General features: G+C 39.3%; 1 protein-coding gene across 2 annotated transcripts in view; it reads right to left on the bottom strand.

Moving 5' to 3' along the window:
* LOC134641000 (F-BAR and double SH3 domains protein 2-like) overlaps positions 1 to 18,615 on the bottom strand; it is a 65,566-nt gene that overhangs the window by 6,713 nt on the left and 40,238 nt on the right. For both annotated transcript variants that reach the window (XM_063493155.1, XM_063493156.1), the window contains 4 exons: positions 12,630 to 12,746; positions 12,373 to 12,477; positions 5,445 to 5,534; positions 5,162 to 5,224 (listed from right to left, as the gene is read on the bottom strand). In XM_063493155.1, coding sequence (XP_063349225.1) covers positions 5,162 to 5,224; positions 5,445 to 5,534; positions 12,373 to 12,477; positions 12,630 to 12,746 — 375 coding nt within the window. The remainder of the gene's footprint in view (positions 1 to 5,161; positions 5,225 to 5,444; positions 5,535 to 12,372; positions 12,478 to 12,629; positions 12,747 to 18,615) is intronic.

Below are 18,615 nucleotides of genomic sequence, written 5' to 3'. Positions count from 1 at the left end.
TTCTGTTTTTACCCACTTGGTAACACGTTACCAAAGGCTTTTAATATTTTTTATTTTTATTTTTAAAGCTCTTGTATTTAATTTGTATCCAGTGTAATTTGGTCTTTAAAGTCTTGTATTTTGTATCAAGAGCCTAAATACATTTGTACACACGTCATTTATTTTTGCTGTACAAAGAGACTGGATCTAATGCTCTGATATTTACCTGATATTAATCTGTACTGGAAAATTGTCATCCCGTTAATTTCAGGAAATGGCTGCTAAGTATTTTGGATAATGTCACTCCTACATTTTTTTCCTGGATCTGAGGATGCATGGCTGCTGCAATCTTGAGGTGTTTTTGGCCATTTTTCCTGTTGACCTGCTGACCTGAGCTGACTTCAGGGAGATGATGATGAATCAAAACATTGCTTTTGTTAAAAAATAATGTATAGACCTCTCTTCCTCCTTTTTTTGTTTTCCTGATTGTGAGCATACTTGGTCTTTTTTCCCTAGAAGAAATATAAACATGGACTTATGTTTGTGCTTCTTTAAAACTGTTACCTGCATAATAAAAATGTTACATCTGCCGTGATGCTGTATATTGTTCAGCCATGATTTCTAAAATAAATAGAATAACAATAGCATTTACCATATGAATAAGTACTGACTATAATTAGCTTGGTAAACACACAGTAATAGTTAAACCGACAGGACTGGCTTTAATTTTTGCTGTTTTGTCCTGCTAATGCATGAAAAAGTGAAATCAAAGAACATCAGTGTTGTTAAAATGAATCTTGAGGGGCACATAAATGTGCACACCAACATTCATGGCCATCCATTCAGCAGTTTGGATACAGTTCCCTAAAAACCAAGCCATCCTAAGTGATGTGCTGCCATGAAGATGACTTCATTTTCAGGAAAATGTGTTACAGGATAAGCCAAAGGTTTACTGAGTGTGAGTGTGAGTGTGCTTCACCTAAACATCAGGACACAGTCCTGTGATCCTTTCAATAGTTACTGACATGTCTGAACCACATAAAATAAACACTGCTGCGGTCTGTTAGTAATTGATAAGTCTCCATGTTAAATAATAAACCCCTGATGTAACACATCATTTACCACTACTACCTGGACAAGGGTAATTTCATTGTAAAGAGAAAGTGATTTCAAGCACAGCCATGTAGAACCTACGGCGTGGAGGCTTCATTCAGGGCCACATTTCTTTAGTGGTTGCTTGTTTGTTGGTTCACATTAAGCTTATCCTCTTTGTTGATTTAAGAATACGCTGCTTAGCCCAGAGACCAGTTCCTTTTAATCCCTGAAGTAAAGGCCAGTATGTATTCCAGTAATAACACTATAAAGTACCACAAAATATACATCTCAGTATATGTACCGATACAACGGAGACACAGATTTTACTGTTCCTGGAGGTAATAACTGCAAAAGTGTTATTGTAATGAAGGCAGTTGCTGTCTGAGAGGCCCGAGGTTTTTAAGGCTTGCAGTATTTCATTCAGATTAATAAACCTGAGTGGGATGAAGAAACGGCCGAGGAAAGAGCCTGCTCCCTTCTCTCATTGTGTTTCTGTCACCTCCTGTGCAGATTATTACTCGCACTACATCAGTCCTTTGTTCTTTCTTTGTTATCGGTCACTTCTGACTTTTCCACAATCAACACACTGCTGTTTGCAATCCGGCCTAAATTTTTCCTTCCCTTCTCTTACTGTCTCTTTTTCTTGCACCCTGTTAATAACAATGTCCCAGCTTTCTTTGTTGCTGTCAGTCTCCCCAGGCTCTCCAAATAAAATCTATGTCAGATGAACTGCTGTCATATGCCTGAATACTCAATGTGCCTCCTGGTCTGTTCTTTTAATGACATCTAAACCACACTGAGTTTTCAGCAAGCGCCTACAACAGACAAATCTTGTAAATAGGGCAAGAGAAGTTTTAAAATGCAGTCAAAAGAAGATTAATATTGTTCAAAATTTTAACCCTCCTGACTATTTTTAGTATAAAATATTTTGAGACATACACTCACTGGACACTATTAAGCACATCTTTCTTGTGGGTTTGACCCCTTTTGCCTTCATAACTGCTTTAATTCTTCATTGCATATATTCATCAAGGTGATTCCAGCACCTTGTTGAATTAATCAGAGATTTGGGTCCATATTGACATGATAGCATCACACAGTTGACACAGGTTTGTCCGCCACGTCATATCTGTGGCATTTAAATGATGCTCAGTTGGTACTAAAGGGATCAGGTGACAAGAAAATATCTCCCACACCATCACCAGCAGCCAGCAAGGATTCATGCTTTTATGCTGTGTACACCAAATTCTGACCAAATACTATCCGAACGCTGCAGCAGAAATGCGGTCTTCTGCTGCTACAGCCAATCTGCTTTAAAGCACGATGTATGTTTAGAGATGCTCTTCTGCATACCTTGACTGTAATGACTGATCATCTGAGTTTGTGTTCATTTTCACTCACAGAACTGAACCCTTCTAGACATTTTCTATTTTTAGACTTTTTTCTGTAAATAGAGATGGTTATGTGTCAAAGTAGATCAGCAGCTTCTGACATGCTTACACCACATTCACTTAAATCAGCCTCCTTCCTCATTCTGATGAGCAGGTCATCTTAACCATATCTACATGCAGAAATCAGTTGATGCCATGTGATTGGCTCATTACAAATTGGATTTGACCTGCAGGTTTGTGCACCGTGATCAAATCTTGAGGAGACTCAAGGTGTGGGTGACCATTTTGTCTGAGCAAACATGCCACACCTTATATCTCTTACAGTATAAAGTCACATTACAGCAACTTATTGGCTTTTTTCACCCCCACCTTTCTCACCTCCAATGCCTCCGCTCTGACACGACTTTCTCCTCATCTCTGCTCTTCTCCTTCACCTCATACCCCTCCTCTTCTTCTTCTTTTTTTACAGCCAATTAACTTTTCTCATTCTTCAGTACTTGTCTCTCTGCTGCTGCTTCTTTCACCCTTTAACTGCACAAATGCCTCTTTCATTCTTTTTCCATTTAGCTCTTCTCTCTCTCTCCATTTTCTCTCTTTCTTAAGTTCAGTGTCTCTCTTTTTCTCTCTAGTGTTAGCTGCAAGCTGCAATATCACATGAGCAGAATGTCAAGTGCTTCCAATAAAGCAGACTGGCTATGTTTAGTCTTGTTGACAGACAGACAGACACACGTCTCCTCACAAAGCCCCATGTGGGATCACTCTACTAGTGATTGGCACATTTGCCTCCCTGTAAAGCTAATGCAGAGAAGACAACTCACATACAAATGCACAAACATAATTACGCACAAATATCCCTACACAAAAGAACACAGCACGTAAGGCTGAATTACAGACAGTGTATAGTTTATATATGGCACTTTGATACTTCATAATAAAATACCTCTGTGATAAAAGCTGTATTTCTAAAGTGTCTAATATTTTTAGGGTGGAGTTCTGCACAGAGCATGAAAAACTTGGGACCCATTAGCACATTCATACAGTATGCGCACACATTCACAAACATGATGAGATGATACACAAAAGACGTCATATCTGTCTACTTTGTCATTAAAGCTAAGAGCTGTGAAATAAAGTTAAGTGAGAACTACATCAGTATTCCACTGAGGAAGTGGGGCGTTTTAAGAGTCTTTAACTGGTGTGATAGATGATTAGGCAGCAGGGCCAAGGTCAATTATTTATCAATTTACATCTTTCAGAAAGTAATTTGTCAGGAGTACTACTCTGGTTGGGAGATTTTCACGGATAATGAAACCATAAAGAATGAGCAGTCATGAGCCCGTGTGTTAAAAGTTTAACATTTCATTTTTGAATGTGCTGCATTGAGTGCCGTGCTTGTGTAGTGAATTTGAAGAATTTACTGAGAGACAGTTGGGAAACCAAAAGATCATATACACTTCACTGATGTGATGGTGTTCATTTTAGTGGGTACAGCAGGCCAGTGTCAATGCAATAAACACAGTTACAAAAAAGTGTGCAAAAGTCTTGAGCCATTTCTTTATATTTTGCTTACAAGGAGCCAGAAATTCTTGTAACGTTTTTAAGTGGTCTTGAGCTACAGTTCCCCAGGCTTTCAAACACCTTAAGATAGTAATAAAGTGATTCCCAAAGAGCTATTAGCTAAAAGCTTGGCATAACTCAGCACGGTGTGTAGTGTGTCCTTAAAAAATTGAGCAAACTGGACAGGTAGAGGACAAGAAAAGAAGTGGCATGCCTAAAAAAAACTATCTACAGCAGATGAACAGCATCTGAAAGTCGTGTCCTTATGAGATAGGAAAAAATCCAAGTCCTGAGAGATGCAGCTGACCCTTTAGCTGATCCATTCAGAAATGCTCTCGGTAGAAGGGGTGGATGTCAAGAAGCACTTCTTAATGAAAGGAAACTGGGATAAAAGACTGAGGTACGTCAAATTACACGAGAACTCGACTGAAAATCAGTGGCAACTGGTCTGATGGAGTAATGAATCCAAATTTCAAATTTCAGGTCCAAATTGTTGTTCATATGTTGATGGAGATCAAAAAAAAAGGTTCAACAGTGAGTGTCTACAGCCATGTGTAAAACATGCTGAAGGCTCTGTCATGGTTTGCATTTCAGCAAGTGGTGAACATAGAAAAGACAGATAGTGATCCACCATGTATACCACTTTGAAACTGTCTGATTGTCAGTGGCTTCATACTTCAGTGTGATAATGATCTCAAACACACTGCTAATATAGTGAGCTACATACATGAAAAGAAAAACACACAATGCAACGCTATCAGTTGTGGACTGATCTCCCCAGAAACCAGACCTCTAGTTAGCGCTAGACTTAATCAGCTCCTACATATGATTACATCCATTTTAAAAAGCCTTAGACTCCAACAGCCAAAGCACTAAACAGCCAGTAGGTGGGCACATTCATCTTTGTTATATAGTTTGTTATTTACCCTGTAGGTGTAGGAATTGCATTTTCTAGCCAAGTGAGAACAGATATTGCAGGCTGGTAGTAACATTAGGACCCATGTTTTGTTTAAAAATACTTTTAAATATATAAATTTTAAATATTTTGTCCTAATTTTGTCCAGTCGTAGACAAGTTTAATTGTTCTGGCTTGGCAAAAAATAGCTGCAATGCAGGTGTAGTGAGGGGCTGTGTCTCACCGACAGTGAGGGGTCGTGGGAAGTGTAGCTGGCCCAACGTTCATTCTCCAGCTCCTCCATCACCTACAGCATGCACGGAGAGAGTCAGGGGTTTATACACATATTGCAAACAGGCAGACACATACACACAAAATATACAAACAACAACAAAAAAAAGTGCTCAAAGATATGACCGCAAACACAACCATACGCATATCAAATAAATCTTCACACAGGTCAGGGACATGCACATGAGCACACAGCATACCTGCATGCTTTCCCAACACTCACTGACAATACACACCTGGTTCATGGCGCTCTTTAGCCAGGTATCCACGGCAACCCCAACTTGGCGTAGAAGGTCCAGCCGAGCTTCAGCTTTCAACTTTATTGTCTTTGGAGAGCAAAGAGGTTAGGATTGTTAAAGAAGCACATGTACCGAGGCTGCAAAGTCCCATATCAATCTTTAAAAGAAAAGATGATATAAAACACTATACAAATGACTGGTTATTAGCAAACATTTCCATATGCTCCAACTACCTACATAAACAATGGGATTACTGAAATGCAGGGTCCTAAAGAGAAAGATGGAAATTAAAATGAAGCTGTATGTTAGAGGAAACATAAGGAGCTCTTTCTACTCATGTCACAGCTTTCATTTTGACATCTTGACAGCTGCACGAGTTCTGTTCAATGCTAACTGAATTTTCACCCCAAAATGTTTAAAAACTGGGTTACACAGTCTCCTAAGCAATAAATCATCAAAACTTGCTGCACTCTAATGAGACAAGATGATGATGCTATATCCACCAGTAGGGGAACCCCTGAGATTTGCATTGAAGCTCTCTCACATCAGCTCGCTCTCATCTCTAATCCTGTCTCCTTTTCCTTCTGTCTCTCATTGTTTTCATCAATTTCCCCTTTCATTACCTGCTTCTTTCCTTTCTCACCAGTGCTGACAGAGCAGACTGATAGCTGATAGCTCCATCCCACAGAGGCACGGAGTAAGACAGAAAGACACGGCGTCAAGACAGACTCCCACACTTTGATCAATAAAGGCCTGAGCCATTTCATGGGCCTCAGTTTTTCCCTTCCGTTAGCAGCACCTAACAAACACCAGCCTGGGCCGTTGCTACTGAACCATAAACATACCAGACTAAAACGGGGAAAAAAGTTACAAATAATGGCCATTACACTGCTAGCAACTGTTCCTTAAGGAAAGCTGCAGCACTAAATCATTAATGTACGTCAATATGAAGCACAGCCAATGGTGTGAGTGCAGATCACTTGTGGATAGACTGCACACAGTCAGGCAGACAGAGCATCTATAATCAATACAAGCAAAACTGAAAGAAATAGAAAAATAGATGGAGGATAGATAGGTAGAAAACTCGCAGGGAAAACCAGGACATCAGTAGCTTAGCAGATCATCCGGATCACCATCCATCACAATAAAAAGCCCATAAAAGTCCATAAAATGACAAATGTCACCTTGACCTTGAGCACAATTTGGGTGGAGACTCGGCTGATCATTGTGTGCAAGTTGCACTAAAGTCTGATCAATACCTGAGGAGAAGCAGCGATTTTTGTGAATTGTGGATGAACAGACAGACACCTCGCCGTGACATGAGCTCATTAGTACTCTGGCCAGCAGAACTAAACATCAGCAGTCCAGCTGTAAATCAATTATTGATTTATGATTGAATTATTAAGAATTCTGGGTTCACGTCTTGTACAAAGACCTCTATGGAAGTCAAACTGTGTTATATAAAAGGTGCTACAAACAAGCATCTAAACACATAACAGCAGCTATGCTGATAAAAGCAATAACATGTGGTATGTGAGCTCCCTGTGATAGACAAACAGCAAAGAAGAGTTATTTAAACTGTAAAAGGCACAGTGGAACCACTGCAATTACTCCCTATATGTACTGTAAGTTTTCACAGTGCGTTCTGTCATCATCTCAGCAAACCAACTGGTCTGGGTTGGTTTGCTGAGACTCATGGCTGTGTCTATGCCCTATTTATTCAATTGTGCTCACATGTGTTTAAACTTCTATTTCAAAACTTAAAGACCTGGTAGTCTTAAAATTTAGGCTTTTCCATTAAGAGAAATTGGAGAAAATCTTAATCTGATTAGCTTCAGTCCGAATGACCTGCACACAGCATGTACCTCCTACAGCGTATGCAATACAACTGCCATGTGCCTCTCTCTGACAAATTAATGAGATCAAAAGTGTTCCCTTCATCCCAGTGCTGTGTTTTCTACTGATATCTGATCTTGGGAACATGTTGTTTTATTAATTAGCTTCAGTAGCGCATCACGGGCTAGCCTGGGGCTGAGTGTCATAATATATCATTTATAAAAGAACATATAACGCATTTATTTGTATATTATGACCATCTTCACTTGTCTTTTATCATAGCAAGAATCCCTCATATCACTTAGTTATGCTGTTAAGTCTTGTTATGGTAATAACTGTCAAGCAGTTTCAGAGAAAGACACAAACAGGCTCATCTGTAGAGCACAGAATACATAACTCTTCCCTTTCTGTCAGTATTTACTGATTGCACTAAAGAAAAATTGGATATCTGTGACTGAAGGGTGCAGACTATAACTAAACACTGAAAAATAAATACAGCGCTATAAAAAAAATGTGAGGTGTTTCATTTTGTACAGTTTTTTTGTGACCATCATAAAAACAAACAAACAAAAAAACTCGGCCTTGCTTTTTCCAATCATGTCCACACAGCTAAAATGCATAATCCTGTCAATATAAACCTCCCAGCCTCCCTTGGCTTTTAACATATTTAACATATTTAATTAAAGATTTGGCTAAAACCATGGGCCAACAAATTTACATATATGGTTTTTGCTTCATGTTTATGATAAAAAAAATACTCATAGAAAACTGTAAAACAACCAAAAAACAGGAAACTTGCTGACATTTTCAGCCTTTACATTAAAATTAGAAGCAGCTATAATGTTTTATCTCAAATTGACAACTTCTATTTTCAACACAGTTTCACCTGCAGTTTTACATTCAATAAGCATTTCAACAGTTGTTGTTTTAACTCTAAACACTGGCTTTAAACGACAGTTTTAACTACAGTAAATAATAACAGTCTTGATTACTGATCAATTGTAATCTTGCATGCTTAAGCAGGCATACCAGATAGTCTGCTTGTTATGATATGATGTAGAGACTGCTTAGCCAGAAAAACACAAATTCCTCAGAAATGCAGCGCTTAAATATTTAAGGGAACAACTGATCATCACAAAAAAACAGAAGTTACTAAGCTAATGACATTTAGACGGTAAGACATGTAAACACTGATGTTTTGTTTTGTTTTTTTCTCATTTTGTGCTTCTTTGGGTGTGAGGGCGTTTTGTTTTTTATTTTTAATGTGATATTTTGTGATCTTCTGCATGTAACCCTGCCAAGGGACTGCAGATGTAAATTAGCTTTAAGCTAACTCTGGTACAATGCTTCAAATGGCAAAATGCTCCCTTTTAAATAAAATTAAATAAATATTAAAAACTATTCCTGGATGGCTGCCAATGGCAGTGAACAGTGAGGATGTGATTCCTCGCGCTCTACACAGGTGGAGTTCTTATAAAAACAGTCACATGCATGCTGCGTAGGCTACCTGCATGTCAAGCATCTGATCTCTAAGAATCATCTCGCACTGAGACATTACGAGTGGCCAGAATGACTGGCAGTCCTCCAGAAATTCACAGAACCACAGTTACCTTTGCAACGTCCGTACTGTTTCATTTCAATTGGCAGTAAACAGTGCGGATGACTTATCACAGCAGTCTTACTGTTATCTACTGTCAGCCAACGGCACTACAGCTGAAGATAGCCGCGGCCACATTAAGCCATTAGAGCCTCACAAATGTGCAAGACGCTGCCCAGGATGCCCCTGCATAGATTTCACCTAGTGGAACACCTCATGTGGCCACACCCCTGGTACACTGATAACTAACATCTGAAGGGACAGGTGCACCTGTTACTTCATACACCCGTTTTACTGTGTCAACAACTCAGTGGGAAAATCCCTGCTTGGACAGAGCTTTTCCCGTGTTCTTCCTATTATAACAAATAAAGAACTGCTCTGAGTGTCTAAAGTTCTGTGTTTCCCTAATCTCTAGACACAAAAAAACCCACTGCATCCTCCACTCTGATCTAAGGGGGGAGGGTCGCATGCCTGAAGTTCTATGGCTTCATTAGTATGGCTGGATGTCAAGATCTTGGGTAGAACAGCCACATCTGGCCACAGCATTACTTCAGAGCCATCAAGTTTCCAGCATAAAGTACAGGCTTGAAAGAGAGTACATGGAGCTCGCTAACTGTTGCAGCTGCTAAAAGAAAAGCACTTTTTAATAACTTCTCCATCATGGATATTCCTGTTAACAGGTGACCTGCCCAGGTCCTGCAAGACCAATGCCAGGTCCCATGCTGCAAGCCATTTCCCTCTAGGGGGCAGCAGACTCCTGGCACCATGCGGAAACTGCATTACCCAAAAATGCGTGCCAAGGGACCAACTCTTGATATGGTCATGGTTTACCCATACTGCTACCAGATGAACTCTCAGATGGCCAGGCTTCAAAGGTTGCTGTAAGCATCTCTAGCAGCTTCAGCCATGTTTGAACAGCCACTCTTGCCCTGAGCTGAAAGGACTCGAGCAGAGCGTGAATTCCAGTCCCTCTCGAGTTGACCGTCCCATCATAGATGCAGAATCTAGAGACAACTTGATGAAGTTGGTCTGCTGTGTTGGACGTAGGAAGCTTTTGTCCCAAATGACAGACATCCCCAAGGCCTCGAGGTGGTTAACTGGATTGTTACCTGTTCACCCTTGTTGAACGATGATGCACATATAAGCCAAAGATCAAGGTAAGGTATTATCATTATACCTGACAGGCTTAATAATCTCAGGGCTGAACTCATGCGGCTTGTAAGGTGAGGGAGAGGTCTAAGGGGGTAAACTGATACACCAGTCCCCGAAAGGCGAAACACAGAAATCACAGACGAATGACATTTGTATACCTGGTTGCACTACTGGCTGCTGAAAAGGGTGTGGCCCTGAAGCCAAACAGCAGCCTGTAACCCTGAGAAGTTGTTTTCAAAACCCATGTATCTTGTGAATTAACTGCTCAGTAGTCCAGCTGCTGTTGCAAAAGTCTGCCTAGTGTTTGTTGTGTTGGCTGTAGAGGGGGCATAAGGGGTTGTCTTATTGTTGCCTCTCTAGCACACCTGTTGTCACTTACCTGCACCAGTTTATGCTTCCTATCCTGACACACTGATATGAAGTCTGAAGTCTAACCAACTTCCTGTTATACTATGATGACCAAGTGTTCCCTTAATATTTTTGGGTAGTGTAACTAATGTATAGGCCTGGCTTGGCTTTGTGATTGATATTGCTACTGGAAGAGGCTTGATGGAAGGAAGATGGAGCTAATTCACAGATAATACAGATAATGCTCCCATCAATAATACAAAAAATACAGATAATGTTCCCATCAAACCTACATAATGTCTTTTGTCCTGCTTTCACTCCCTTTATAAATCTGTGATAAGAGGTCTGTGATAAAGCCATTAGTATCAAAGAGCTCATAAAATATTCATCATCTTAGTCAAGGTAATGCTGGTCTAGAAGAGAAATTAAAGGGAAGCACGAGAGAAAGACAGAGGATGAAGCACAGAAAAAAAAGGTGACGTGGTCACATGTTTGCACTTTGCTATGAAAAGATTCTCTAATTATTTTGAGGGAAGTGAGATCACAAGCTACTGATAGTTGCTAAATTATTCGAATGCATGACGACAAAGCAAATGTTTCTTAACTTGACAGCAGAGGGTGCCAAATATGCAAAAGCCTGATAACAAAGGTAGTGTGGAGCCAAAGAGGAAGTTAGATAGAGAATGAGCCAAATGCAATGAAGCTGAAAAGCAGAATGAATAGAAATATAGACTTCTGGGAGCGAACAGAGAGGATTACGCTGAGAAGGATAGCGCACGGTGCAGTGATCTCATTCAGTGTTGACAGGTTCAATCTGTGGGAATCGATGCGCAATCAATAAGTATCTGGCTAGGGTGTGTAGAGGGAAAAGAGTGGGAGGATGGAAACAGTAAGAGGTACATGTGGACTGAAAGCCTGAGGAGAAACAATAAAAATATGTGATCATCTGACCTTGTATCAACATTTTCATTATAATATAATAAAATAATCTAAAACATTACAGCTGTTTTTAACCTACAATGCATCATACCTGCATGCAGTAACAGTGGGATATTAAGAGAAATGTAACTGCAAGCTATGACATACATCGAGGAGTTAATTAGTTTTTTCAGATTTGTGTAGGTGAATAACATAAATGATCTGTCACATCTCATGCTGGCAAAAGTGTGACGATAACTCGTGAGCCATGCTTGTTAAAATATACCCTGCTACATCAAAGAGGCTGTGCGGAGTGAGAGCATACTGCCAATTTCACTCTTCATTCAATTCAAAACACATCGACCCAAAGAGTGGGCAGCACTTCAACTCGTTTACAACGATATGCAACATTAAGTACTTCTATGTAAATGTGTACCACAGATTTCATGGTGTTTCAGAACAACAAACATTAGCCATTCATTAGAGACCTATTACAACAATGAAAAATAAGCTTCCCGTACACCACAGTAATAACACAGAAAATAACATCTGTTTATTTTTGATATCAATATCGCATCACAGATTTTTTCCTTCTCTTTTTTCTTACTTCTATAAAAATAAATCTCATGTTGCTATCCAAGGCAGACTCTCTTGGAAACGTTTTTTTCCTGTTCGTTCCTTTATGTGTCAGCATTAGTGCACATACTGCAAAACGTTCTGTGACAGGCCGCTCCATAATAAGTACTCAAAAAAAGGCACGCTGTATTTCCAAAGTTTGTGTTCTGAACATTTGTTGGAAAAGGATCATCTATTCATCTGTTCTCTGTATCCTTGTAGCTCCATGCGGTGCCCAAGTTTTGACAGGATAGAACAATTGACACGCTGCATTCACCCACATTTTGGTGTTTTCACTTCACCTGACCTTGCGTGCCTTTAGACTACGAGATGAAAATAAAGCACTGGGAAAGAGAGCTACATGAAGATGGGAACAAAGTGCAAACACCATACACACAGGGTTATATTTAAACACAGACCCTGAGACAGCAGTAAACGTTGACGATCTGAGTCACACACCTCGGCTTTGCGCATGTTTTCTTTGGTGTCTTCGATCTTCATCTCCAGATCTAATCTTCCCTGCTCTGTGGGAGGCAAGCCGTGGCTCTCACACTCCTCCAGAGACTGACAACAACACACACAAACACAGAGCGTGATTAGAACAGGAATGTGTGTGCGCTTAAAAATTTACCTGATTAAGACACATGTTGCATTTCTAAAACGTGCAACAAATGTTTGTGAGTGTGTCTGTATGTGTGTGTGTGTGTCCCTCTTACTCGCTTGTAGTGAATGATATTCTTGTGCTCTCTGGCCACCCTGGTTGCCCATTTCCTGGCCTCCTTGTTCAGACTGTGCTCCTCTGTTGTCCCCGACTCCGACTCCAGCTGACGACTCTAATATCCCACACACAGCCGCACAGAGACACGCCACAGCAGCAGGCAAACACACAAAAATACAGTGTCAAAAATAACAGCTCAAGGTGTGCAATACGCAGAGGCTGTTAATTAAGCTAAAGAAAGCAACATTGTTTCCATAGCAAGTAATTAATACAGTGTGTGTTGCGATGCTCTATTGTTACCCTTATGAAACAAAAAGCTGCTATTAAAACCACATGTGAAACACCATGTGTGTGTGTTTTCTGTGTACTACAAAGTGAGAGAAGAGGAGGTGCGTGGTGACAGCACTTTTTGCATGTGACTTTATTTTGTTGCTTTTTAAAAAAATATACTACAGAAAACACGCGGGGTCAGTCAAGGAATCTGCATGGCCTTCCAATTAAACATATGACATCAATTATAACCACGCAGCCAAAGTGAATCCTGAGCTCATGCACTTAACAAAGAGCTTTTCTTATTTCACATGAAAGATTTCTATTTTTTTTCTCTCTTTCTGTTCTTTGTCACTGCTTTGAAGTGGGCGGGGATTCGCTGGGAAAAGGTCATGTTGCATACTTCTGCCCATCATGCATCATTTAGCAGTATGTGAATGAAAATCTGGTGACAGCTGGGAGTTCTTTGGCCACTCTATCAAATTCTGATAATAACACACCCACAATATCCAGATTAACTATGTTGGATGAAATATTTCTTAATATTTTAATAAAGAAAAAAAAACATTTAATTTGATTCAGTCTTCTCTAAACAACTGATGCTGATTTCATAGAAACATATTTGCATTTTTAAAGCCAGATTTTTCAGTTTAATCATAATTATTTGCTATTGCTGTCCAAAAAAACATGACTCAGTAATCAAATTATACAGCTGTCTGCCATGGTCCAAAGAAACCCTGAAAAAACGACTGTTTTTGGTTACTTGTTTACAAATATGACTCAGATTTGATCTTTTCATTTCTATCTATTATAAAAATGCGTCATAGCAGGGGCTGAAAAACAAAAAGGATACTTTCTAGTAATTTAACAATGACCCACTCCAGCTTCCCTCGTGATAACTCAGATCGAAATCAATGCAAAATATCTTGCAAAGACTTCCATGTATAGACATTCGTCGTCAGTGCTGTGTTTGCACAGACCTGAGAGGTTTGAGTTCCCATAATCTGATAATAAAAGTCTGTTAGCCTCAGCTAAAGTACACAATATTCTAATTATACCTTTTCATGCACATCATCTCTATTAATTATGTGCTGATTCTGTAACAACAGGGCATAAATCTGGCTAAGTATAGGTGTGAAACCAAGTGTATTACATGGGAGATTTGCAGCTTAATTACATTCAGGCACAGGAGAATTGCAGCAAGTTAAGGGAGAGGGCAGGAAACTCGATTAGAACAGTGGCTCTAATATGAAATGTCACGAACCTGCATCTCAATACTTTCCTTAAATTAGAATTTCAGATAGTCTGCCAGCATCTACAGTTATGTGAACTAGAAAGGACACCCTTTAAGGTTTTATGTATCAGGACATAGTAAAAAAAATCATCTGATCCTTACCAGGTCTTAAATACAACCTCAGATGAAACACAAAACATCTCGAAAGACAAACAAAAGCTAAACCGAAAACGCAGAAACAGTATGGAAAACCTAAGTACACCCCTACTGCTTCCACAGGAGTTACGAGGGTAAGTAACAGCCAGGAGTTCCTAATTAAATGCAAATTATTATCCGATCATCAGCAAATGTAAGCACATCTATAAGCGCAGAAGTTTTGTCACTCTGTCGGTGTGTGTAACACGATGCCAAGGAGGAAAACATCAGCAATGATCCTCAAGAAGCAATTCTTGCTCCCCATCTCTTTGAGAACGTGTACATGGTCACTTTCTAACAATTTCAATTCCATTATTCTACAGAGAAAAGGATTATTCACAACTGGAAAAGATTCAAGATAGTTCAATCAGCTAGAATGTCCTAGCAAATTCACACCGAGGTCGGACCGTGCAATGCTCAAAGTAACTGGAAAAAAACCCTAAGAGCTACATCTCAGATACTACAGGCCTCTGTTAGCATGTTAAATGTTAAAGTCCATGACAGTACAATAATAAAACTGAACAAATATAACTTTGGAAGGGTTGCCAGGAAAAAGTCTCTTCTCTCTAAAAACAACATGTTAGCACAGCTTGGGTTTGTAAAGCTGCATCTGAACAACCCACAAGACTTCTGCGACAAAGACCAAAGTGGTGATGTTTGGCCATAATGCACACCAAGCATGAAACCAAACACAGCATAACAGCACAAACCTCATACCCACTGTCCACCACGGTGGTGAAGGAGTGAAGATTTGGGCTTGTGTTGTAGCCACAGGACCTGGGCACCTTGCAGGCACTTAGTCGATAATGAATTCCTCTGTATACCAAAGTGCTCTAGAGTCAAATCTGAGCCCATCTGTCTAGTAGCTTACTACATTTGGCTGAAATGGGGCCATACAACAGGACAATGATGAAAGAGATATGTGCAAATACCTGCAAACCTCAAAGTTCCTCCACAGTGACAGGAGAGACTGATAAATGTCATGCAGAAAATGACTACTTCAAGTTATTGCTGAAAAAGGTGGATCTACAAGCTGATGAATGAGGGCGAGTACTCATCTGAGGTATTGTATTTAAATAATTTTAGAACCTGGTAAGGATCAGATTATTTATTATGATGTCATAATACATAAAATCTTTGAAATAAAAAAAGATCCACTCCCTTTCACATGACTGTTCATACTGCAAATAAATTCTAGTGCTCATGTGAGTCATGTGACTTTCTGCATCACTTTTGTATCTTCCTGATGCACACTGATTATCTCGTTACACCCAAATAGCTCAATCAACCTGCACTCTAAATGTCTTTATGGACAAAGATGAAATATTATTTTATTAAATCATTTAATAAATTGGAAAATAACAACATTAGCAATGACTGTAGGTGCCATAATAGGCACAACTATAAACAACTGACCTGACATATAAGGGAAAATGGTGTCGTCATCAAAATCTAAACCTTTTTCAGACTTAAAGAGGCAGACACATCATTTAGATACAGTCTACTTGCAGGTTATTCACTCATTCTGAACACATTTCTTGTCTTAGACACATATTATTATAAGAACAAAATGTCAGAAAAGGTCTAGGACTTGTTATGATTTAATGCATTTGCACAAGTTATTCTCTGAATAAGGCTCTCGCTCTTGTTCTACAGTTTTTAGAGACATATCGCTGTCTTAACTAATAAAATTCATCATGCTGAACAGCACATGTATCACAAATTAGCCAAGGCAGCAGTATTTCTATGTGAAGTGTTTTAATGGAGTTTTAAACCAGTGGGTGCCTAAGACTCCAGTGTTTCTACACAACTTGCATTAGAGCAGCAGCGGTGCATTCAGACTGCAGCAAATACCTGCCTATGATTACGCTTTTTTATGCATGTGAAAAGAATAAAATGAGTTCTCCTAAAATAGCACAGAGAAAATGTATGTGTACAACTACAGAGTTGCTTGTAAGCCACAATATGATGTCTACATTCACAACATGTAAATTTAATGCAGTGTTAGTTTTAGTATTATTTCATATTTTATGTTTTATGGGCTTATCTTAAACATGCAGACACAAAGAATTCAATAATCAACATGTAAGATATATGTAGCATGATTTTGAATGGAAATCAGGACACACAAACAACAAAAAGAAAAACAAAGCAATTACAGAGGTGCTCATTCAGTTTCCAGTGATTACATCTTGAACCCATAACAAATTTGTAAAGGAAAATTACACTAAACTATGACACATCAGCTTTCAGGATGTTGATGACAGTATGGTGATATTTTAAAAGATGACATAAGGTTACGGCATCAGATGAGTCATGACAATGGTCATGAGAAGCTAAAGCCACGAAAGGTATTCAGCTATCGTGCAACTGTGCCTTCATTGCTTGATTATGATGAAGCAACTAGAAAATGCAGGAAACATAAAGAACTTCCTTAAATAGACCTGTAATGGCTGAACCGCCTCGGTGTAGTCAGCTGTCGTTACGAGGTTTATGTCAGGTGGAACAGTTGTAACAATCAGGTGAATTGTGGCCTTTTTAGATATTAAATAAGTAAAATTCATCAGCTGCTGCTCTATACTCTGGTTTGATTATTCTATTGGTGCACAAAAGCAAAGTCGCATTGAGCAGATAAAATCTTAACATGTAATTCAGAAACTCCCACATATTTGTCATGTTTATTTTTAGTTCTCACGCCAACTAAGTGGATGATGTCATAATCCTATCTGCAGCCACTGGTGTGGTTATCCCAGAGTGTCTCACGGTCTTGTTACGGTGACAGATGGACATAAAAAGTTGGGCAATGAAAGTTCTTTAACCTCTGCTGTATTTCAGTAAAAGGAGAAAATCTAACCTAAAAAACAAAACAAAACATACACTATCGTTTTATTGTCTGTGGTTAAAGTGCTGACTGCTGTAGGCCAAGATCAACAACCTCCTCCCTAAGCCACAAAGCTGAGAGCCATATAAAAACAGATAATTTATAAAGCACAATGATGTGTTAATGACTATTAACAAGACATGATTCTTTTCCAGTAATAACAAAAGAGCTCTGGGTTTTATCACTACATAGTGTGCTGTCAGATTTGAGCCCATCCTCAGCTGCTTTTCTCAGTTACTCCCAACACACAATAATATTTTGCTCACCCTCACCACCGTGCTGTATTAAGTCTTGGTGCTCCAACTGGTTAGAGCACAATTTCTGTTTAAAAGAGGGATAGGCCCACACTGCTCTCCAAGATACTTGGAATATAAAGGTTATTCTAGCTGACTAACTGTCTGCCTGTCAATCAGAGTTAGATCACAGAAGAAGTCCCTGCCAAACAGAGCATGTCATACTTGGGCGTCTAGTTCAGCAAAGTTTAATTTAATGTGTGTTAACATTGATTTGTCATGTCACTGAGTCGAAAAAGTGTCAACTCACTGACACTACAGTTGTTTTTAAAGAAAATTATCATTTAAAGTATCATCAAAAGCATCATAATCACAGGCAAGGAGATCCATAGTGACAACATTCGTAAATAGTGTACATAACTATGGAAAATCAAGTATTTTTATTCATTCATTCTGTTTCCGAGCATGCGCTACAAATCTAGGAAATATAACTTAAACTGAAAGATTGCTACCAGTGAGGGCAAAGTCTTTTTTGTGAGTTAAAAAGGTTTCTCTGTTGGGTGCCTATGAACACACACTCACCAGCCACTTTATTAGGTACACCTATTTAAATGTTTATTAACATAAATATCTAATTAATCAATCACATGGCAACAGCTAAGTCATTTAGCCATGAAGACATAGTCAAAAATGACCGGCTGAAGCTGATTTGAGCATAGCGTGGTTGTTGGTCCCTGACTGGCTCGTCTGAGTGTTTCAGAAACTGCTGATCTGCTGGGATTTTCCCACACCACCATCTCTAAGGTTTACAGAGAATTGTCCAAAAAAGAGAAAATATCCACTGAGCTGCGGTTCTCTGGGAGAAAATGCCTTTTGATGCCAGAGGTCAGGGGAGAATGGCTAGACTGCTTTAACCAGATAGGAAGGCAACAGTAACTCAAATAACCACTTTTTACAACCAACGTGTGAACCTCAAAGCAGATGGGCTGTACCAGCAGAAGGCCATAACAGGTGCCACTCCTGTTCATTATAAACAGAAAACTGAGGCTCAGACTCACCAAAATTGGACAATAGAAGTCTGGAAAAACTTGGTATGGTCGCGATTTCTGCTGCAACAGTCAGATTGCAGAATTTGGTGCAAACAACATGACAGCATGGATCCATTCTGTCT

The sequence above is a fragment of the Pelmatolapia mariae genome, linkage group LG14 (assembly GCF_036321145.2).
Source record: "Pelmatolapia mariae isolate MD_Pm_ZW linkage group LG14, Pm_UMD_F_2, whole genome shotgun sequence".
Taxonomy (NCBI): Eukaryota; Metazoa; Chordata; class Actinopteri; order Cichliformes; family Cichlidae; genus Pelmatolapia; species Pelmatolapia mariae.
Note: the sequence above shows the minus strand (reverse complement) of the source record. Positions and strands in the feature narration are given on the sequence as shown.